Source organism: Cucurbita pepo, chromosome 13 (genome assembly GCF_057944985.1).
Source record: "Cucurbita pepo subsp. pepo isolate OVF chromosome 13, ASM5794498v1, whole genome shotgun sequence".
Taxonomy (NCBI): Eukaryota; Viridiplantae; Streptophyta; class Magnoliopsida; order Cucurbitales; family Cucurbitaceae; genus Cucurbita; species Cucurbita pepo.
This window is the reverse complement of record NC_141810.1, coordinates 1,147,391-1,170,235: the sequence shown is the minus strand read 5'-3', so window position 1 is coordinate 1,170,235 and position 22,845 is coordinate 1,147,391. Positions and strand designations below refer to the sequence as shown.

General features: G+C 35.9%; 4 protein-coding genes across 5 annotated transcripts; 3 read left to right on the top strand and 1 right to left on the bottom strand.

Annotated features, from left to right (window-relative positions):
- The first annotated feature begins 664 nt into the window (after positions 1-664).
- Positions 665-15,023, top strand: LOC111808886 (dual specificity protein kinase YAK1 homolog). 2 transcript variants are annotated; one of them, XM_023695116.2, is made up of 17 exons: positions 665-1,475; positions 4,789-4,988; positions 6,278-6,431; positions 7,525-7,634; positions 7,719-7,788; positions 7,887-7,969; positions 8,076-8,154; positions 8,231-8,271; positions 9,593-9,715; positions 11,118-11,265; positions 11,536-11,650; positions 11,736-11,818; positions 11,932-12,006; positions 12,873-12,950; positions 13,062-13,864; positions 14,232-14,381; positions 14,457-15,023. In XM_023695116.2, the coding sequence occupies exons 1-17, from the start codon at positions 1,269-1,271 to the stop codon at positions 14,836-14,838; spliced, it is 2,901 nt and encodes a 966-aa protein (XP_023550884.2). In that variant the 5' UTR covers positions 665-1,268; the 3' UTR covers positions 14,839-15,023. The 2 variants fall into 2 exon arrangements, with proteins under 2 accessions (XP_023550884.2, XP_023550883.2); XM_023695115.2 differs by having other exon boundaries at positions 8,073-8,154.
- A 523-nt stretch (positions 15,024-15,546) lies between these two features.
- LOC111808342 (receptor-like protein EIX1) lies at positions 15,547-16,515 on the top strand. The gene has a single exon (XM_023694263.2). The coding sequence runs from the start codon at positions 15,547-15,549 to the stop codon at positions 16,513-16,515; it is 969 nt and encodes a 322-aa protein (XP_023550031.2).
- LOC111808340 (receptor-like protein EIX2) lies at positions 16,475-18,641 on the top strand. The gene is made up of 2 exons (XM_023694262.2): positions 16,475-18,251; positions 18,353-18,641. Exon 1 carries the CDS (start codon positions 16,475-16,477, stop codon positions 18,245-18,247), a length of 1,773 nt encoding a protein of 590 aa, XP_023550030.2. The 3' UTR covers positions 18,248-18,251; positions 18,353-18,641.
- Positions 18,642-19,127: 486 nt separating this feature from the next.
- Positions 19,128-21,857, bottom strand: LOC111808875 (putative glycerol-3-phosphate transporter 1). The gene is made up of 3 exons (XM_023695095.2): positions 21,687-21,857; positions 20,200-21,257; positions 19,128-20,065 (listed from the first exon to the last, which is right to left on the bottom strand). The coding sequence occupies exons 2-3, from the start codon at positions 21,215-21,217 to the stop codon at positions 19,506-19,508; spliced, it is 1,578 nt and encodes a 525-aa protein (XP_023550863.2). The 5' UTR covers positions 21,218-21,257; positions 21,687-21,857; the 3' UTR covers positions 19,128-19,505.
- Between the last annotated feature and the right edge of the window lie 988 nt (positions 21,858-22,845).

Genomic DNA, 22,845 nt, shown 5'->3' with positions numbered 1-22,845 from the left:
CACATTAATTTATATATTGAATATCAACCTATAAATATATATATATTTAAATTTCATATTAATTTTCAAACAATGTGATATATTTTTTTTAAATTTACAACTAGTTGTTTTTTAAAGTATAGTTGGCAACAATTATTTTAAATATCCAAATGGAGCTTCGTATCTTTCTTGACTTAAACTAATTAAAACATAAACTAACAATTTTATTAATTAAGATATAGAACTCTCTCGAATAAATTAATTTAATAAAATATTAAAATTATGCGTAAAACTTATATTAAAATAAATACGATCAAAATCATCATTATACAATTTAGACATACGTATTTTATATCAATACGTTCAAAACTATATTTATATAAATTTAAGCTCGGGAAATAAAGTTGTAGATGATGAAAGAAATCGAAATTAATAATTTTTAAAATTTTTTTAGTAGTTTTTTTAAATCATTAAAGTTTTGAATTTGCATAAATAAATAAATAAAAAAAAGCAAGAAAAGTGTTTACACGTAACGTAAATTCTCTCCTGCATGTTCACAAATATGTGACAAAAATGACAATTTATTTATTTATTTATTTTATAAAAAAAAAATAAAAAAATAAAAAAATAAAAAAAAATAAAAAAGGGTTTTCCTTACTTTTGCTGAAGTTCGCTATTGGATGAACATAAACTCATTATTGTCCCATACACAAAAAATTCATCTCCCCTCTTTCTCTCTCTTCCTCTTAACTTTCTCTCTCCACTTTCCAATTTCCATATCTTTTCTCTTAATCTCTCTCACTTCCCCTTCGCCATCGATCGGAATTGTGGGATTTTCTTTCTTGGTGGTTTTGTGATTGTGTTTTTATAGTGTGAAGTTATATTATTTGGGTCAATTTTTGTTGCTTCTTGTCTGATCGAAGTTTTGGAGGATTCATTTCAATGTTTAGATAATCGTCAATCTGATACGCCCATGTCAGATTGATCGATTTTTGTGTGCCATGGATTCTTGGGAGGGGTTTGTCGGTTTCTGGAGATTGAATTAGAGACAAAATCAGAATGGGAGTGGATTCAGTTGGCGGATTTCTTCAATTGGGAGTGGCTCTGCTGAAACCATAGATGCAATTGGGGGGATTCAAGAATCGACCCACCCACTACTGAACCCCACCGTCAATTTCTGTTTTTATTGTTTAGTTATTGGTTTTGCTTTTTATGCTTGAGGATTAGCTCCAATGGAGGATTTGGGCGATATCAATTCTTTGGTTGGAGCTTGATTTCCTGCCTTGGTTATGGCTAAGGAAGAAGTTAGCATAAGTGATGAAGCTGACCGTCGGTTACCTGCACACTCCAGCGCCGAATGCGACCCACTGGCTGCTTCGACATCGGCGTCTGTAGGACTGCTGTGGCATCCTAGGCAACTCGGTTTTAGTCCTTATTTGTACCGGGAAGATGCTGCTGCGAAACCCCAAGATTCGCGTTTTGCCGCCAGAATACCTGTAAGTTCTTGTCTTCTCTTTCTTTGAGTTCTTTTCCATTTTGCTTAACTTGTTGGTAAATTATGTAGTTGTTAATAGCTTGATGGACATCGATGTTGCAAATGATTGTTCTTTCAGTCTGCATGTTTGATACCAAACTTTATGGTAGTTTTAGTGTTTTGTTGCTGAATTGAGACTTTTCCCTATGGCGTGGTTCACGGTTGAAGTTCTCAGCTCCAGGAGGTGCACCTTTAAACAACTTCCTCAATTTTCCACGCATGTCTTGCCTACTGTTAGACATATCTATCATTATTTATTCCTGTTGAAATTTTTAGTGCTGGAATACTTGTCCATCTCACACGGTAAAGAAAGATGCATTCCTTTAGAAACTTATAGAACTACTGGCTGCGGTTGTCGTAGTAGGATGCTTTCTGTAGCCTATTTGATTCACTCGTTTGTAGTTGTAGAAGTATATGTCATTCCAAGAAAATTTGGTCTATATTTATATTGTGCCTCTTTTGGTAACTTTAGAAATACCAAGGGTCTTAGTTGTGATGTTTACCAAATTTACAAGGACAGATATTGTGTAGAAGAAAATCAAGTGTTAAAGTGATGTTTACCAAATTTACAAGGACAGATATTGTGTAGAAGAAAATCAAGTGTTAAAGGATCAAAGAGTCTTTAAAGATTGATAGATTTGATGAACAAAAAGTCCTTACTTATTTCTTTACTTTCTACTTGGGTTTCTTTGCTTTCTAGTTTGTCTTTTATGTGATAGTGGAGGGCATATGATGGAGTCTAGCAGCTATAGTGCATAAAATAAGTATCTATTAGTTTAGCCCTAAGGTTTGTTGGGGCTTTGAGGCCCAAAGGTAGGAGAAGAGAAAATTTTCATCTTTTTAGATTAGATTGCTTCAAAAGCAGGTGCATTGGATTGGCCATCGGTTCACTTCATTGTCCCTTGAACTCCAAGTCATACGCTACCTCATGGAGGCATTAGCATGCAAGATGTTGTTCGAAAGAAGACGAGTGTACAAGTTGGCTGAAAAAAACTTGAATTAGCATAGTTGGAGTGTAGATAATATTACATTATTAAAAAATGGAATGAAAAGAAGTATGGAGGTTCTGCTTGGTGTCTACAAGTGAGGATGGTCGTTTTTTTGACAAATGACATGGGACATTCAAAGGAAGTTTATAGATGAAATTTTAAGGGTTAGTAGGAAAGGAGAAGGGATATTGAGTTTTATGACTCCTTTAAGAAAGGAGAAGTCATTTGTTCAACCAGTTAAAAGATCAGGAGAGGGGCATTGTCGTGAAAGGATAGACCAAGACGGGATCTTGAATGTCATTGACTCTTTTGAGAAAGGAGGAGAAGCCTTTTGTCCAATCATTTAAAAGATTAGAAGGTCATTTTCAAGAACGAAGAGACCAAGAGTATGAACAAAAAGAAGGATCTTTGGACTAAAACGAGATGGAATTCACTAAAGTTGAATACAAGGTGGAATTAGCTAAAGTAGAGTGAGAGTGATTAATGTAACTTTACAAGACCAATTTTATCATGTAAAGTTTTGTTTTCCTTTTTTTAGGGGAGTTAATTTTGAAAGATAATAAGTTTATAATTAAGCATACCAAAACATATTTATCCCCTGAACAAGGTTACTCCTCAAATCTGATTCTATCCGCTTGCCCATCACAAACTTGTACCATTCATCACTTTCAGCACAATATTTTGAGATAGCAACCCAAGGCCCCCTTGATAATCATTGTTCTCAGAAACAGATTTTTGTTTGTCTTTAAAACTATTATCGATAACAATATTTGGATGGCTTATAAAAACATCTTTGTGCACTTGAACTTACTATTTATAAGTTTAAATTTTTTTGGGAGTTCGGAATCGTTGTTCATGATGATTTTAAATGGATAAACAAGTTTATTAATTCTATAAAATAGAAGATCCCTAGAAATAGACTTGGAAAATTCAAGAGGAACAACTAAAAAGGGTCATTAGAACATTTTCTTTAAAAGAAACGAAACTTTCCATTGATAATGTGGAGAGTTACAAACTTGAAAACATCACTATATCCATTCCTCAACCCTCTCAAGCCTCCCAAAATACATTCACACGGTGCCCAATGAACCCCCTACATGGAACTTTCCCAACTTGAAAAATTACAAGATAGAATTATGATACAGTCATCCAAACATGCATTCACCAAATCTTTATTTTTCAAAAACAGAAAACCACTTTACAAAGCACTCCCAACAGCTCTTTAAGTTTCTTCAATGTGTTTCTTCTGTACTCTTTCGCACTTTTATGAGAGGGTCTCCGGTCATAAGACCTTAGAATCAATTTAATTTTTTTGGAATGAAAGTTATCCACCAGTACTTTATGGTCAAACTTTTATGATGCTACGAGATTGAAGAAAAAGTACTATGAGAGTGTCTCTGAACATAAGACCTTAGAATCAGTTTAGTGCCTTTTGGAATCAAAGACATCCACCAATACTCCATGGTCAAACTTTATGATGCTACAAGATTGAAGAAGAAGCACACTTAGATTAAGAGGAATTAATCCTCAGAAGCTACTCATCCTATCATTTTTTTTAAAGAAATATGCTTTTACTGAGACAGATGAAAGGATATACAAGGGCGCGAACACCCCCCATTCCAATTATAGAAAGAGGTTCCAATTCAAAAGAATTAGGCTAAGCTGATAATTATAAAAAAAAACGTATTAAAAAATGACCACAAAAAGGAACTAAACCTAGTTTTATCCAGAAGTTTCTCCTCAGATCGCTCCACCCCATGAAAATTTTTACTTTTCCTCTCGTGCTAGATGCCCTAGAACATAGCAAAAAAGCAAAACTGCCATAAAACCTTTCCTATTAGGGGTCAAGAGAGTTCTTTTAGTGATACATGGTCCATTTGATTCTATGTTTCTCTATGGGTTCCGGTGACGAGCCCTTTTTGTAATTAACCTCCAGATCTTTGTTATTGGATTGGAGTGGCTTTTGTAATTTGACTCCTTTTTGTGTGTTGTTATTCTTATTCTTCTTCTTATTATTAATATGTCCTTACATTCTTCATTTTTCCTGAAAATCTGGTTAATCATATGAAAAAAACAGCCTCTTGGATCTTTTGGAAAACAACTTTCTTCATAAAATTTCTAGCAAACTTGAACTACATCAATATTGGACCTTGATTTGATATGGGTTATGTTACTACGACATCCATCCTAGGACTACATAATTTATATTTTGTCATTTTAAGATTGATACTGATTCAATGAGAAATAGCAATCTGTTCTTCTGACGTAAAACTTTTGATTGTTCAGCTGGTTGCTAGATTAACCAAGGACATCGTTGAAACCTACAGAAAATGCAATCCAGAGTTTAAATATTCAGAAGAGTTAAACCTGAAGAGATTTTTGACGAGTCCATCAACTGGAGTCCTCAATGATGGCTATGATAACGTGAACTCAGATCTTATTTTGACGGTGAACTCCGTTTTACTCAATTCTGATACACAACGGAGGTCTGTGTGTTTTCTGAATGAAAGTTTCAATCCTTATTTTGCACTCATTCTTTGAACCAGTACACCATTTCTACTATGCATCTGCAGGAATGTGTTGATCATTCTTTAGTTGAAATCAGCATTTGATATCTTTATTGTCCTCTTATTTGCACATATCTGATCATGAATTTTTGGGGTTTTCAATTCATGACATCAACATGCATATTGACTAGAACTTTAGAACTTTAGAACTTATATTAAATCTAAATCGACTTCAAAGACACTGTGGTCATCAAGAAGTTATATTTTGTTTCTTCTTCCCGAGTTAAGTTACCTAAAAAAGGTATATAAACAACAAATAAAAGTTATACCAACAATGACAAATATTGGAAGAAAAGAAGTCCCTTATTGTTTTGTTTCTTCTTTCAGCTCTCTTTTCCACCTTTTGTGTGCTCCTTCGTCCTCTCCTATCCCCCCTTTTTCCTAGCTCTAGAAGATTATTATTCCAAAGAAGATTAAGTTCTTTTCCGAGTAGGTTTTACATGGAAAAGTTAACCAGATTTGAGACCCTGGTGGTGTTCCCTTTGGAGGGGCTATGATGGAGAAGATTTTGCTGTTTCCTTCTTTTTGGGAGAATGGAAAATTTCTTTGGCAAACTTGCTTTTATGCCGTGGTTTGGGGGATTTGGTTAGAAAGGAATCATAGAATCTTTAGAGAGGAGAGATTTGTGAGGGAGTCGTGAAGTAACAGGTTTAATGCCTCTGTTTGGGCTTTGGTGTTGGATCTTTTTAAAAATAATTATCAGTTAGGCCTTATTTTTTTGAATTGGAGTCCATTTTTATTGAGTGATGGGCTCTTTTTGTTTTTACACATGCCTTTGTATATTCTTTGATATTTTTCAATGAAAGCTTAATTTCTTATAAAAAAAGTGTGGTATGAAATCTTGGAAACTAGAAATACCATAGAACTTAGACCAGACTTTTCATGAAATTGTCATTTTCGAAAAGTGTCGTTTCAGCTTGTTTTTTGCTTTTTTGCATAAGACACAGAAAGCTAAAATTTCTATTTCCATTTCATTTTCTTTTATTGAAAATTTTACTATAGATATTATATTTTTGCAGCATTTAGATGCTTGAAAGTGTAACTTTTGTCTTTCCCGTGCTTGCATTTTACCCCTGTGACTAGGGTCCAAAACTCAAGTTTCCTTAGGCATATGCCCTTTACTTTTTTAGATATACATCGTTTTTCATTCATATACTATATACAATTCAATAGGTCATGCTTTTGATTAGGCTAATGGGTTATTTCAGATATGTTGTCAAAGATCTACTTGGTCATGGGACCTTTGGGCAGGTTGCTAAATGCTGGGTTGCAGAAACTAACAGCTTCGTAGCTTTGAAGATCATAAAAAACCAACCTGCATATTATCAGCAAGCACTGGTTGAAGTATCTATTTTGACATTGGTAACTTTGTTTCCATTCATATCTATTTGGATAATGGTTATTTCCGTTTCTTGTTGTTGCCATTAGAGGATTTAGTGAACCAACGAGGCTATTTTCTTTTGTGAGCTAAAAGCTCAATTTTGGAAGAAATATATTTCTTGAAGTTTTATATTTGAAAGTCCAATAAGTTACTACTAGAATCCTCCAGAAAAATGTTCCTACAATATTAGTCTGTTGATGACAGATTGATATTACTTTGAAGAGGCATAAATGGAAACTCTATAGAGAGAGGGACATAAACGGAACAATACATTGTAAATCCTCAGCAGAAGAAAAGAAAAGCAATATGAAAATTGAAACAAAATCATGACTTGGTCAGTAGACTAGACTATGGGGTTCTGGAATGCTGTAGGTATGAAGTCTGCTTTACCTTATTTTCTTTAAATGGCTTCGTCTAGATTCTTCTGTTTCTAGACAAGACAGAGGATGCTTAACAGAGCTATCTGATGGGGTAGATAGAAGATCCTTATGGTTTGCATTTATGGACACTGAGTGGGAATATCTACCTTTGGAGATCATAACCTTGTATTTTCCAAATTTTTAATTCATGTTTTGAAACAAAAATGGTTTATTATTTATTCTTATTTATTTGAAATGATGGAAAGTATATAGACAAAAACAAGGTAAAAATGGCTTTAGAGGCCGGGGATGAGAAAGCCCCTCTCAGATAACTAATGAAGCAAAACCTTCCGATCTTGAAGCACGGACATAAATCGTAGTTGCAAAAGAATTTCTTGTAACTAAGAGGTCACGACGAGGATGTTAGCCATACACAATTACAAAAGAAGGTAGAAGCGGTAGATTTGCCATCCAAATTTTTTTGTTCCTTTCTTCTAAATACCCACCCCATAAAAGGCCTCTAGAAGCACATAACCTACAAATGTTTTTTAGTAACTTGCTAAACTGATTTCTTCTTCCCATCCAAATTTGTCTTCAATTCTGAGTCGGTTGCAGATTCTTTGTTTTTTTTTTTTTGGTATTGCATGTTTTTTGAAAGTATAGGAAAAATATAGTATGAGACCTAATATCTTTGCTATGTTGAGTTTTCTTGCAGTTAAATAAGAAGTATGATCCTGAGGACAAGCATCATATTGTCCGTATTTATGATTACTTTGTATATCAACGTCATCTGTGCATTTGCTTCGAGCTGCTTGATACAAATTTGTAAGTCCTTACCTATTGTCCTTTTTATCTAGAAATTGTGATTTGAAATATATACTTGGATTACAAATTCTGCCCATACTCTAGGTATGAGCTTATCAAGATCAATCATTTTAGGGGGTTGTCATTGAGCATTGTTCAAATGTTATCCAAACAGGTATAACAATTTGTTTACGGTTTGAATTTTTCAAATGAACCATCATTTGTGTTCCATTGATGACCATCTTACCTTTTGTCTGGTTTATATTGGAGAAGATCTTATGCGGGCTTGCACTATTGAAAGATGCTGGCATTATTCATTGTGATTTAAAGCCAGAAAATATTCTTTTATGCACGAGGTAAGTCGTGGAGATAAAGATTTGTTCTTCCCTTAATTTGTTTTTTCTTTGACTGTTTACACAAGGCTGCGGGTGTTTGTTTATTTTTCACCATTGGAAACAGCAGTGCCAAGCCGGCAGAAATTAAAATAATTGACTTCGGATCAGCTTGCATGGAAGCCCGCACTGTTTATTCTTACATCCAGGTAATTCCAGATCTCCATTTCATCCTCAGCATTCTAAAGATGATCTCTGTTTCTTATTCTTCTTCCTCTTGCGCAGAGCCGCTACTATAGGTCTCCAGAAGTCCTGCTCGGATATCAGTATCCTTTTGAAGGGAGTTATTGTGTCATATACAATTTTCGAAGTGTCCAAACTAAAAAATTGAAAACATTTAATGTATGTAATTATATCTTATCGACAACCTTTTTAAAATCTAGTAACTTATTTGGTTTAGTATCCTTGAATGAGGAACACGATGTGTACCTATTCTGAGTGTCCAGATCTGGTTGAAAAACTAATAAGAGGTTGAGAAAACATTGCAATGACGAAAATTAAATTTTGTTTGTAAACTTTTTAAAACCTAGAAAGTATTTGGTGTAGGTTGTAAAGTAGTTTCCAAATAATAGTACTTTATGAGTTGACCCAATTGTCAATAAGAGCCAGTATATATTTCTCCCGATATCTAACAAAAAAAAAAAAAATAATAATAAAATAAAAAACGAAAAAAAAAAAATAAAAATAAAAGAGAATGTAAATAAGTAACGAGTTATAGAGAGTGAGTTTAAGTCATGGTTGCAACTTGTGTTAATAACCTATGAGTTCTCCAGTTGTCTAATGAAAATAGTTGAGGTGCGCGCAAGTTGGCCCCAAACATTCACACACAATATATAGTGGTTGGATAGGATGGCCTCTTCATTTGACAATAATAAATCAACTCCTACTTTGATTATTGAGGATGAATCGAAGCTATGGGACCAAACACAAACTTTTAATAAAGCCTTTAGTATATTTTGTTTTTTTATGCACAAGCTACATGTCTTATCCATCTTGAAGTCTTGAAGTCTTGAAGTATTAAATTTATCTGTCCTCGCTTAAATTAGGTGTCCCTAATGTCCATGTCTCCTACTTAATGTGTAGTCGTATCTGTGTCATGTTGTTTCCTTTCCCGTGTCCATCTCTTTGCTTCTCATCATGGAGCAATGTTATGTAGGCGCTTTATTGGGTTTGTGGGTTTCTTAACCCATCAAATAATTCTAACGCTCCCCGAGTGTTGATGATGGATGCTTTTAAATTAGGTTGAATTACAAGTTTGTTCTTTTGTTCTTGAACTTTGAGGTTTGAGGTTTGTGTCAGTTTGGTCCTTTGAACTTTCAAAGGTGTCTAATAGGTCTGTGTTTAATAGGTCCATGACAAATTCAAAATTTTTAGAATTTAATTGATCTATTAGATATAAACTTAAATGATATCAGATGGAAGTCTAACTTTCAATTTTATGTTTCATACATTCGTAAATTTTAAAAATATCAAAGTTTAGAGATTAAAATTGTTATTTAATCTTTAAAGTACATATAATATAATGTGTATATATATTTCCTCCTAGTTTTTTACGATTTCAAGCATTACCCTTAACCATTTTTTCAGATACACTACAGCTATAGATATGTGGTCCTTTGGATGCATAGTTGCTGAGTTGTTTCTTGGACTGCCATTATTTCCAGGAGCTTCTGAGTTCGATTTATTGAGGCGGATGATCGACATTCTTGGGTAAGTGTTTTTTCTCTTATTTTTTATTATAAAATAATCATGTTGTAAAAGAAAAAAATTCATCCAAAGAATGAATGTACAAAAGCTGAAAGGGCTTGCAAAAATCCATATTAATCTGGGAGAAATATATACAGAAAAACGATACCAATGCCTCCCAAAACCAGCGACCATGGAAAAACCTCGTTTTTTCCATGTATTTGCATTTACAAAACTTCATCTAAATGACTGCTTTCTGTCGGGGAAATGGTTTGAACATTGAAATATGGACTTGCGAGGAAAAAAAATCTGTTTCTCATTCAGAAGCCAAAGTTTTATATCCTTGTCAGGAGAGGCAGTCTATCAACCACCAAAATCATGAGCAGTGACTGCTCCTGCAACTCTTCTTTAAATTTGCACTACCCTTCCTCCACCCGGATTTACAGACCAACGCTTCCATCAAGGTCATGTACTAGTTAAGAAAATATTAGGAGCATTGTCAACCCACTTGTCATTCTAGAACTTCTTCACCTTCACACCATTGCCTGAGGAAGGAAAGATGTTAATTATGGTCTTTCATATAGAAATTCCCTTGTTTCTAAACTTTTGAAAAAATATCATTTTTTACCCCTAAACTTTCCAGTTGATCAATTAAATCCTACGCTAATAATTTGTATCCATTGAAACCTTACACTTTTATTAGGGAATCATTTTAGACCATTTGTTGGTGATTCATAACTACTTTCACCTAATTTCATTTTATATCAACTCAAGATTACCTAAATAACGTTATTCTTTTCCTAAAATCCTATCCCACATTTTTTCCAAATAATTTGAGAACAATAGAGGAAGAAGGGAGATGGAACTCTATATTGATGAAGTTGCTACCACTCCTTTGGTTCCAACACTTCCTCTAATATTTTGTTAATCTTGCACTTAAGTCTACACACATATGAAAATGATGTATCAACAACAGCGGAAACAAAGTCTAAATTGATGCACCTATGGAAGTTTAGTGGTATAAATTGGGAGTTCCCCAAAATTTTGTTTTCAAATCTTCATACAACTAGAAGTTCATATGTTTCAAGAAAAGTATTGACTTACTGCAGTACTGATGTGTTGCAGTGGAATCTGAGGTTCAATTTTTTTTGTTCTTCTACTTTTCTTTTTGACCCTCAAATTACAGGAAAAGATCACATTATTTGATCTGAATTTTTTTGAACTAATTTATTCTATCTTTTTTTTTTCCACCTTGGGTGGTTTTTGTATTTGATTTAACTGTAAACTAGTTTTATATCTATTTATAAGAAAAATTGTTTATATATATATATATATATATATATATATATATATATATATATATATATATATATATATATATATATATTTCTGTCTTTTCATGTCATGCATACTTTATATTTAACAGGGGACAGCCTCCGGATTATGTTCTGAAGGAGGCAAAACATACTAGCAAATTCTTTAAATTTATTGGAGGTTTCCATAATGAAATTGGTGATATTTATGGAAGTGGTCGAAGCAGTTTTCAAGCATTAAAAGCAGATGAATATGAAGCTGTAAGTGTACTTTTATTAGTTCCTCTGTTCCAATAAAATCAACTATTGGCAAGAAAATATATTGAGTACCAGAGATGCTTTTGCTAGACATTTTTCTGTCTAACCAATCTTTTCTCGATGATGCCTAGTAATTTAGATGCTCTGATTCCTATTCTAAATTTGTTCATTGTTTGTGTATACTGAGTCCCTACTTACTTGTTTACAAGTACACAGCTTTCAACCCCAACACTTGTGTCCATTTGTATAATTGACTTGCTTTTTTATGTTCAGAGAGAGATGAAAAAGCCTTCAATTGGAAAAGAGTATTTCAATCGAATGAACCTCGAGGCAATTGTGACTAACTACCCTTACAGAAAGAACTTAGCTGAGGAAGATATTAGGAAAGGTAAGCCTTTCTGTGTCCTTAGCTCCAAACGTCTGTTTCTTAGCAACTTCTAACTGGGCTTAGTTACAATGTAATTTATTAACAGAGAGTCAAGTACGATTGGCCTTAATTGATTTCCTAAAGGGCCTTGTAGAGTTCGATCCTGCAAAAAGGTGGTCGCCTTTCCAGGTATTGACTTTTCCCCCGTGTAGAGTTTACCCAGTATTCAATTTACCTGAATAGTACATTTTATAACTAAAATGCAATAGACACTTGGATATTGAATCCATATGTGCATGCAGGCCTCCAAACACCCTTTTGTCACAGGAGAGCCTTTCACATGCCCATACACGCCTCCACCGGAGACCCCACGTTTGGTAAGTTGATTTGTTAAACATTAATATGATTATGAAACTTTTAGGTTCATTTTTAAACTGCAAAATCTCAAACCATTTTCCTGTTATTGACTGTTATTGACCTGTTAATATTTTGTCGTAATAAATGTTGATTCCATTGGAAGATTTGGTGGATTAATAGTTTTGTGGGACGATAGCAAGCTTAAAGTCCTGGAATATCTCAAAGGACACACTTTAGCCACAAAAGTTTCTTTTTAGAGCAAGACAATGGATGTAGGGAAATTCTTCTCTCCAAACCACGTAAATCTTTGTGTCTCTTTGTTTAATTTTAGTTTGTGGGTGTGTGAGTGCGATCGATTTTGCTTCCGCTTCCGCTACAACAATTGGGTATCATAGCATTTTTGGTTGTGGCATTCTGCTACAACAATTGGGTATCATAGCATTTTTAGTTGTGGCATTCCACTATAACAATTGGTATCATAACATTTTGGTTGTGGCATTTGGGTACAACAAGTGTGTATTCTGCTACAACAATTGGGTATCATAGCATTTTTAGTTGTGGCATTCCACTATAACAATTGGTATCATAACATTTTGGTTGTGGCATTTGGGTACAACAAGTGTATCAGAGCATTGAAGGTTGTAGTATTACGTACAACAGACAATTTGTTGGATAACTAATGTATATGGCTCAAATGACTATAGAGAGTGTAAGTATTTATGGGTGAATTGAGGTCGTTATTCTCTTATTGAAACAAGCCTTGGCGCATTGATGGAGATTTCATATAACCCGGTGTATTCATGAGTGATCTCCAATAGGAAGGGTTTCATACAGTTTTTTTAAACTCTTTAATTTTATTTATTTCTTTTCTCTCTCTCTTTCACAGCTTGTTTCACAAAGCATAAAGGTGGACAACCATCATCCAGGTGGAGGGCATTGGTTTGCAGCTGGTCTCTCTCCCAATGTGAGACTGCTGTCCCTTTACTACCGTGGTGGTCTTTCAAATTGTTTGTTGTTATTTTTGCCAGATTTACCAAGTTTTTCTGATCTGAAGTACATATCTACTTCTATTCAGATTGCAGGTAGGAGCAGAGTTCTGCAGAGCAGCCCACATTTTCAAATGGTACCATATGTCCATGCCAATAGTTATGGCAGCGTTGGAAGTCATGGTAGCTACAACGAAACTATTGGGTTCGGAAACAGCTACGGAAGTTACGGAGACAATGGTATGCTTGCCTATTATTCACCTGTTGGTCCATCTGGAATGAATATGCATCCTCAGGGAAGGATATCAATGCGTGCAAGTAGCCCAGATACTCGGCAGAGGGTTTTCCAATTATCACATGGCAATGGGATTGGTGTGAGCCCATCAACCGGGAACTTTGCGCCACTGCCCCTAGGCACGAGTCCATCGCAGTTTACTCCACCGAGCAGCTATGGTCAAGTTTCAGTGGGCTCTCCTGGACACTTTGGGCCAACTTCTCCTGCAAGGGGTAGTTGTCAGGGATCGCCTTTGGGGAAAATGGCTACAGTCGGTCAATTTAATAGAAGGAAATTTTGGGATTACTCTGGTAGTCATGATGGTTCTTCATCTTCGCACTGGCAAGGTCAATCTACTGAAGGCACGAGTTACGGTCTACAAGCTGATGGGAACTCTTTACATGGTTGCTCCCCATCTCATCTACCACCAAGTAGCAATGCCAGCAGCTGGAAGCAGCAGCATCAAGTAGGTAGTGGAAGCTCTGCTGGTTACCCTACCATTCAGAGTATGCCAGGAGCTCATTTGCCTGGTTCCAATATGCAATTTTCGCAACCATCGGACGTGGCTCGTAACAAGTCTGAATTGCCTGATCCTGGAGATTGGGATCCCAATTATAGGTTAGTAAACTTTCACATATGCATTGGTAATTATCTGTGCGTTCTTATCTGCATGGCAATTAGTTTATGCTTTTGATTTTAAATCCTATATAGTCCAGTAGAAGGTACAAAATATGGTTGGTTCTGGAGAGTAGTTTTAAAAATCCACTGTTACCACCTAACCATAACACTTGGTTCTTGTTTTTGTTATAGATTTTTATTTCCCATTTTATTATTATTTCATGTATATTGGTGTCGGACACATGCCAAATATGTCTTAGCTTAGATAACTCATGAAGCTTTCTTTTGTTTGCACATCTGTCTGTTGAAACCGTGAGAGCACATAATTCATGCATACTTTAACGTGGTACAATTTTTGTCGGTTCAGTGATGAACTACTCCTCCAAGATGATGGGGATTCAGATGTCAGCAGCATTGCGAGTGAGTTGAGCAACATGCATGTGGGTTCATCTAATCCATCGATTGGGATTGGAAGATTTCGTATGCCAAGCGCTAATTTGAATGTAACCTCACAAAGGTAGATATCATGTGCTTGTTCACTTGTTGTTGGGACATTCATAAGTTGTTACTTGACCATGCGTTACAATTTCAGAAAAAGTGGACATGTCCAAGATATGGGAAGCCCGCCCTCAGGTCAAGATTTGTACACCGGATATGGTCGTCCCTCATCGAAGCATTCCCATTTCATGGCTCATAGTTCACACAATTCCCCGAGCCGTTTGGGGCAGCAACCTGTTGAGCGATGGAAGGAAGGTAGAAGCAGGAAGGTCGGAGGAGGTTACGAGTGGAACCAGGTGAAGATCCAACCGCCTCTTGCGAGCTATAATTCTGGAGGCCCTGGTTCTCCCGGAGGAGGAGGAAGTGGTGGTGGTGGTGGGTCCTTGAGGAGTAGGAGTGGTGGGATGTCATGGGGTAAATATGATGGTGATGATGCTTTGAAAACCACAGTATATGGTGTGAATGTGAATGAATGAATGAATGAATGAATGATTTTAATTTTAATTTTGAAAATGGTTATTAAGAAGATGTGTATGTGTGGTTCCTCCACCATCCTGCGTAACAAAACACTATGGGAGGATCATACTATACTATACTATTTCCCACCACAATTGTATTGCTATTTCAATAAATTTTCAACCTTAATTCTTTCTTTGCTTCATACTATCATTTCTTTCTCGCCCTATGCTTTCTATTTTTTCCTCTTCATTCCAGCTCCAAACAATTTCGGATTCCATTGATTTTATTGCTTCGATTTGAGGTCAGAACTTAATTTTCGAGAGAGTCGTGAGACAACTTGTCTATGTATCATGAACCAATCTTTACTCTCTATCCATCAAAAAGTGACTTTGGAAAAATATTTGCAATATTATTCTTTTATGCTTTACAAACATTTTAGAATTTGTCCATAGAATAGAAATTCGTTCGAAAGTTAGACCAAAATTCTTTTGAAAAGTAAGTCTTTTGGTGGGTCCACGAGATGTCTTCTTTCTACATTTTGTGTGAACTTTCAGTTTATTTCTTCATCCAATTATAAGAAATTAAACAAAACAAAAAAGAAAAATCTCATACCTTAAAATTGAAAAACAAAATTTATGTTTTTCATGTATAAAAGGAATCATCTCTAAACTTCATTTCATGTAGAAAAGGAATCATCTCTAAACTTCATTCCCATCCTTTCCAAAATGAAGAAACTTTCATTTCTATGGTGTGTATTATCAATGATGGTGCTACTCCAATTTTCTCTCTCCCGAGTTTCAGCGGTAACCTGCATTCAAAAGGAGCGAGAGGCTCTTCTTCAATTCAAAAGAGGTTTTTGGTGGGATCCTTCTCATCGTTTGGCTTCATGGAATGGAACAAATTGCTGTAATTGGTATGGTGTGGGATGTAATCAAACTACTGGGCATGTTATTAAGATTGATCTTAGAAGCAATCGGTTAGACTACTCCTCTCCTTTATTTAACAATTCTATTCACTCTAGTTTGCTTGAGCTCAAACACTTAAATTACTTGGATTTAAGTGGGAACGATTTCAACTATACTCAAATCCCACACTTTTTAGGTTCAATGGTTGAATTAACATATCTTAATCTTTCTAATGCATTCTTTAATGCAAAAGTCCTTCCTCGTCATTTAGGAAATCTTACTAAATTGGTTGTTCTTGATTTGTCGAATTCTTACGGTTATTCCATAAGCGGAGTTGAATTGAAGCAACTCAATCGCGACATTGAATGGATATCTCACCTTTCTTCCTTGCACTTCTTTGGCTTGAGTGGTACGAATCTTTCAGAGGCTTCCAATTTAATGCAAGTGCTAAGCTCTCTTCCTTTTTTGTCGTCCTTAATATTGAGAGGTTGTGGCCTTCAAAACAACCAATTTTCTTTGAGTTCCATGAATTCTTCATTTCTTTCTAGAATTCAATATCTAGATTTGTCTGTTAATAATTTTGATGGTCCAATTCCTAAGGCTTTTCACAACATGACTTCCTTGAAATTCCTAGACCTTTCAGACAATCAGTTCACTTCCATTGATGGTGGAGTTTCATCCTTCATATTTGGAAACAATTGTATCCTAAAAACACTTGATTTATCCTACAACTTTAATCTTGGTGGAGATGTGTTTGGAAGTTATGAAAATGAATCTATCCAGTCTTGAAGATTTAGATCTTTCAAGCAACGCTCTAACCGGAGCAATGCCAACTACATTTGGAAGATTATTAAATTTGAGAAAATTAAGTCTCGGATGGAATAGATTGGAGGAGTTGGGGGAGGAATGTTTTATACAACTTGAAAATTTGGAGGTGCTAGACATATCACATAACTTGCTCAAAGGCGTACTTGCAGAAGTTCATTTTGCGAATCTCTCTCGATTGAATACCTTATCGATTGGTGACAATGAGCATCTTTCATTAGACATGAAATCTAACTGGATTCCTAGCTTTCAGTTAAAGTATTTTTATGCAAGTTCATGTATTGGTTGTTTTGGAAGTGAGTTCCCTCAATGGCTTCGAACACAAAAGGCATTGGTTACTTTGGGGTTGTCCAAGACAAGTATCTCAAGCGATTTTCCAGTATGGTTGAGAGCCCAAAATCTCACCACTTTGGATCTTTCCCACAACCAAATTGTGGGGCCAATTCCCACGAGCATTGGAGATCAAATGCCGAATTTGAAATACTTGTATCTCAATGGTAATCTTATCAATGATTCTTTACCACTTTCACTTTGCAAGTTGAAGAATTTGACTGAAGTCGATCTTTCAAGTAATGAGTTTTCAGGAATGGTTCAAGGTTGTTTGCTGACTTCAAACTTGACGATTTTGGATTTGTCTTCAAACAATTTTTTCGGGACATTTCCATATTCACATGGAAATCTTTCTGGTATTCAAATGTTGTTCTTGGGAAACAATAGTTTCGAGGGATCCATGCCAAGAATCTTAAAGAATTCCAAAGATATGGAAATTTTAGATCTCGAAGGAAACAAATTCTCTGGAAACATCCCCACATGGGTGGGTAATAATCTTGAAAATTTGAAATGTCTGATACTACGAGATAATTTATTCAATGGTACCATTCCTTCAAGTCTCTGCAATCTCACATCCTTGTTCAATTTGGATCTTGCACGTAACCAATTAGAAGGACCTATCCCACAAAATCTTCGCAATTTTAATGCAATGACAGAGCAAGCATATGTTATCTTTTCCCGTCATAGAGAGAAAAGTATAAGGCAGTCAATCAAATCAAATGACTTATATTACTCCATGAAGCAACTAGAAGTCATGGTGAAAATAGATCTCTCTCAAAATTACTTGGTCGGTTCTATTCCAAGTGAGATAACAAAGCTTAAAGAGTTGATTGGATTGAATTTGTCCCACAACAATCTCACAGGGACAATTCCTGCTGAAATAGGAGAAATCGAATCGTTGGAATCACTTGATTTATCTTTCAATCAACTTTTCGGGCCAATTCCCAGGAGCATATCAAGATTAAATTCATTAGGCGATTTGAAACTATCTCACAACAATCTCTCTGGAGAGATTCCTCGAGAGGGTCATCTTTCCACATTCAATGAGCCTTCAAGTTTTGATGAGAATCCTTATCTTTGTGGGGATCCGCTTCCAAAGAAGTGTAGAACTGAGAATTTGTTTGAGCCGCCGTTCAGAAATATCGAGAATCAAGATGAAGAGGAGAATAAATGGGAGAAGTGGTTGCTTTACATAATGATAATACTTGGCTATGCTGTCGGATTTTGGGGAGTTGTTGGAGCTTTGATATTGAAGAGGAATTGGAGATACGCTTATTTCAACTTTGTGGATGAGACTAAAGACAAGATTCATGCAACAATGCATCGGAGCATCCAAACGTTGAAAGGAATGTGCACTCACAAGTGATTTGGTAATAAAGTTCTTCTTCCTCTTCACATTTATGTTCTTAATTCTTTTTTACTATGTTGCTTCACTCATCTATTTATTGTCTTGTGCTGTTTTATTGTTTAGATTCGTTGGTTGATGTTTTCCAATGGATCAGCCGAGTAGGGTTCAACGCTTTCCTCCCGTTGAAGATAAACTATGCTCTACATCTTTATAGCCAATTGGGTTGGGTCAATCCCATATATTCTTCTTCAACTGTGTTCTTGATTTTTGTTTTGTTGTATGTTTACAGTTTTCTTGTTGGTCGTGTTTTTTCTTTGAACGTGTCACTTTTCTACATTATTATGGTGTTGTTTCTTCTGTGTATGCTATGAGTCTTGCCCGATCAAGAAATCTCAGCTTGTGTTTGCTTGTTCTTATGCTATAATGTGGGTTCTTTGGAGGGAAAGGTTTAATTTTTATGGGAGTGTATACAATGTGTAAAGTTACGTGGAAAACAATAATAGACTTATTACTTGTCGTTGGGTTGTGTACACGTGCATATCGTACACAAAAAATTTACTTGTTTGACCTTTATTTTGTGAAACACCACGTGTGGTGTGATGTGCCATAATAGTACTTTTTCAATCGTGTGGCATCGTGATTTTGAAAATAGTGTTCACACAAAAATGCGTCACAATTGGTGGGTTCTGATGTGCAGGTAAACACTATGTCAGTAAATTACGATCGTAATTGTGTGTGAACATTATCTCGATCGATATGAGACCTTTTAGTAAAACCAAAAGCAAAGTCTGTAGAACTTATGGTTAAAGTGCGCAATATCATACCATTGTAGAAGGTTCGTTGTTCATATCAGCATTAACTTTTATTATAATGGATGTGTGACCATGAGAGAATAGGGTAAGAGATTTTGAGTTTCGTTTAATAAAATCATAGGATGAAAGTGTATTACTATATACATTTTTACATGGTTTTTGAGGATCAACAACTTTGACCTGCCTACCACAAATACAAATTATGTACAATAATCTTACACCAACCTAACTTTCTTTCGCCATATTCAACACATCATCATGGAGAAGTTGTGACAAAATCCTCTCCTTGGACGTATCACACTATGGAGGAGCTCTTCGTCTCCCCGAACCCCTCGAAAAAAGAAGGGAAAATTCACGAACGACCACCGTTCTGATGCAGCGTTCAAAACCTTCTTATGAACTAAACATGGGCTAAATACAATGAGACCTACGATTGCTGCTGTTGTTGTCGTCGTTGCATATGCTCACACTTCAAGTACTGGACCCCTGGTTGTAATCCTTCCTCTCGATCTCGACTCCTCGATCTTTTCGTTCACCTCAGCGATTACAAGCCTTGTCAAAAACAGCCCTGCTATTAGAGCTGAGATCATCAGCATTACGAACACCAAACTCCAGCTTTTCGCCGATAAATATCCCGTCAACAAGGGTCCAATCGCAGCCCCAACCGAGCCAGTACCATCGATAATCGCCGTCACAGTAGCAAGCGCCCGAGAATTCCCGTTGAGTGAACTGTGGGTTCCCAAATCAGCAGAGACGGCGGTTGTTATAAGAGCATATGGGCCATTGACAAACATGCCAGTGATGAACATGAGAGATACATTCATGGTTATGGAGCTGTGACCGTAGTTTCTATAGCAGTAGAGAGCAGGAATGGAACAGTACATGAAACTAGCAGCTGTTATGGCTCTAGCACCTAAGCGATCAGAAATATGGCCAGCTAGAATTCCTCCTATTACTCCTCCCATATCGAACAATGTCGAAAGGTTCCCGGCTGTGGTACTCGACAAATATTTCCCGTCGATAACTGTAAGAACATTAACAACAAATCAGGTATGTCGAGTAAGATATGAGCAGCAATATTTATCATTTCAAACAGAAGCTCCTATCTTTGATTGTTATAGATTTCACAAGCAAACAACAAACAGAAATGCAGCTCACCTGTGTGGCTAATGTAGAAAGGGAGCCAGTAAAGGAATGTATAAGCCACCAGTTTGGCAAAGAAGAGGCAAAATGCAAAAGGTGCAACACCAGGAATTCTCCACGCTTCCATAAAACCGACCGCCTTCTCGATCTCCGATGCTGATTTCAATAGAGGTACTGTAGTTCCCTCTCCAACTTTCTTGAGAGAGCTCAAGCCATCTCCTTCTTTATCGATTCCAACCGACTCAGGATTCACAGGAAGAAACAGAAACACTACCAAACCTGATAACGCAATGATCAGACCAGGGACAACCAATGACCAACCCCAACCATAGCTCAACAAGGCTGATGCAATCAGTGAGCCAGAAATGTTGCCAACAGATGTGTGAGCATTCCATATACCCATTATTAGTCCTCTCTTGCTCTTTCCAAACCAGTTACCGACCACTGCAACGACCGAAGGCCAGCCGGTGGATTGGAACAGACCAGCAAGCATTTGAACTATCAAATAGTAACAAAAGACATGGATGTTTGCCCAATATCCTACTCCAAACAGCGAAGTAAACAGACCAGTTCCCAACATTCCCACAGTTAAAAATATCCTCAAATCCGTTCTATCTCCCAATTGGCCTGAAAAGTACATCCCCCCAGCATATACACCTAAGAAAGCCAAGTCAAGCTCACCTAGTAAAGATGTCCCTTCTGCTGCATCAAATGGATCCCAACCACCACTAGACAGCGACCAAAGATTGCTTCTCTCGACCCGTGTACTCAATCGTCTCGTACTCGATCGACTCCTATTCCATAGGTTGAACTTCGAGCCTCCATCAGGAGATAGCGGATCAAGAGCACTCTTGATAATGCTCGTAGTTTTTCGAGAGGCATGGTAATTAGCATATGCCAAGAATGTCACAAGTAGAACAGTGGCTTGATATGCCTTATAGGAAAGAGGCTTTTTCCTTATCCACTCTACAAATCTTACACCATATGGCTTCCTGTTATTTACATCGCTTTCTGATTCTGATAATGACCCCATGAGAACGAAGAACAACACTAATTTCCTCTACAAGTGAAATCTACAGAAATAAATTACAGAATGTAATATTAGGCAAGAACAGAGCATTCTAATTCAATCAATAATTTAACGTGGATTTAGGTTAATATCAACCGGAGCTTCTCAAAATCGAACCCGCCAAGATCTTATGAAAACCAACCACAAACCTTGCTAATTCGATTAACTTCACGAAAAATCAAAAGAACACAATACTAACTTCCATTAAACCAACATTCAGATAAGAAATCGTTCAAAATCTCATGAAAAAACGAAACTCCGTCTACGAAATCGATGTTTGGATCAACAGAACACCAGAAACAACAGCATCGAACAGAAGAACTCAAGAGAACCAAAATTTTACACGTTCGAACAAGACGAAGAAGAAGAAGAAGATTAGAAATGAAGAAAAGATTTGACTAGAGAGAAAACATTATATAGAAACACGGCAAACCTTGTTAGAAACGAATAAATTTTTATGGAGATTGTGTTACGTTATCTTCAAGCTCTTGAAATCCAAATCTCTCTCTCTTTCTCTCTAAAAAATTTCAGTTGCCCTGTTTTCAGGATTCATGAACGAACAGGGTCGCTGCTCCGTGCTCCCTCCTCTCATGGTAATGGAAATTGAGGGGACTCTTAATAGCCGATGGGGATATGAAATTACCATAATGCCCTTTCCTCCTTTTTCAAAAAAGGTATATTCTATTTCGATTTTCGCCTCTTAAATTCATCGCCATTGGACCGAAATGCCCCTGCTGTTTTTTTCTTGACCATCAAAGTTTATAGGAAATAGTAGTTTAAATAAATAAAAATAAACCGTCCTTAAATTTTAAATAATTTTTTTTATTAATTTCTATTTATTATTTTTGGAATAATTTCTGTTCAACTAACTTAATTCTTGAATATAAATCAACAAGATTTCTTTTCCTTTTTTATTTTAATGAAAATATTTTTTTTTTTTCAAAATTTCACCATTTATATAAAAAAAAAAAAAAAAAATATATATATATATATATATATATATATATATATATATATATATATATATATATAGACCCATTTTTATTTCCGCTCTAAAAATAAATTATAAAATTATGTCTATAATACCGATTAAAATATTGAACTATACAGACGAATTGAAAATACCAAATTAAGAAATAAAGTCGAAAAAAATAAAGAAAGGAATATTGTTCTTTTATGACGGGATGTGAATTATAAAATTTGATGTTCATCCTTCTGACATTGTATAAATGACAACTTTCAATTATGCGACACCTAAATAAAAAAATAAAAACACTAATGAACTAAATAAAACACAATTTTAAGGATATGATGAATCTAAATTGTAACGGCACAAGCCACCGCTAGCCGATATTGGCTTTAAAATGGGTCCGCTAGAGAAAGGTTTTCACACTCTTATAAAGGGTGTTTTGTTCTTCTCTCCGACTAATGTGAGATATCACAATCTACCCCCTTCAGGGTCTAGTGTCCTCGCTGGCACTCGTTCCTTTCTCTAATCGATGTGGGACCCTCACCAAATCCACCCCGCTTATTGGCACATCGCCTCGTGTCTACCCCTTTCAGGAAAGAGCCTCATCGCTGGCACATAATCC

Bases quoted from the DNA above. Each gene is read 5' to 3' on its own strand.
- LOC111808886 (XM_023695115.2), top strand. From the start codon at position 1,269: ATGGCTAAGGAAGAAGTTAGCATAAGTGATGAAGCTGACCGTCGGTTA. The intron at 1,476-4,788 runs GTAAGTTCTTGT...TTGATTGTTCAG, and splicing joins GTTTTGCCGCCAGAATACCT to CTGGTTGCTAGATTAACCAA. The intron at 8,272-9,592 runs GTATCCTTTTGA...CCATTTTTTCAG, and splicing joins GAAGTCCTGCTCGGATATCA to ATACACTACAGCTATAGATA.
- LOC111808342 (XM_023694263.2), top strand. From the start codon at position 15,547: ATGAAGAAACTTTCATTTCTATGGTGTGTATTATCAATGATGGTGCTA.
- LOC111808340 (XM_023694262.2), top strand. From the start codon at position 16,475: ATGTGTTTGGAAGTTATGAAAATGAATCTATCCAGTCTTGAAGATTTA.
- LOC111808875 (XM_023695095.2), bottom strand. From the start codon at position 21,217: ATGGGGTCATTATCAGAATCAGAAAGCGATGTAAATAACAGGAAGCCA. The intron at 20,066-20,199 runs GTGAGCTGCATT...ATGTTCTTACAG, and splicing joins TTTCTACATTAGCCACACAG to TTATCGACGGGAAATATTTG.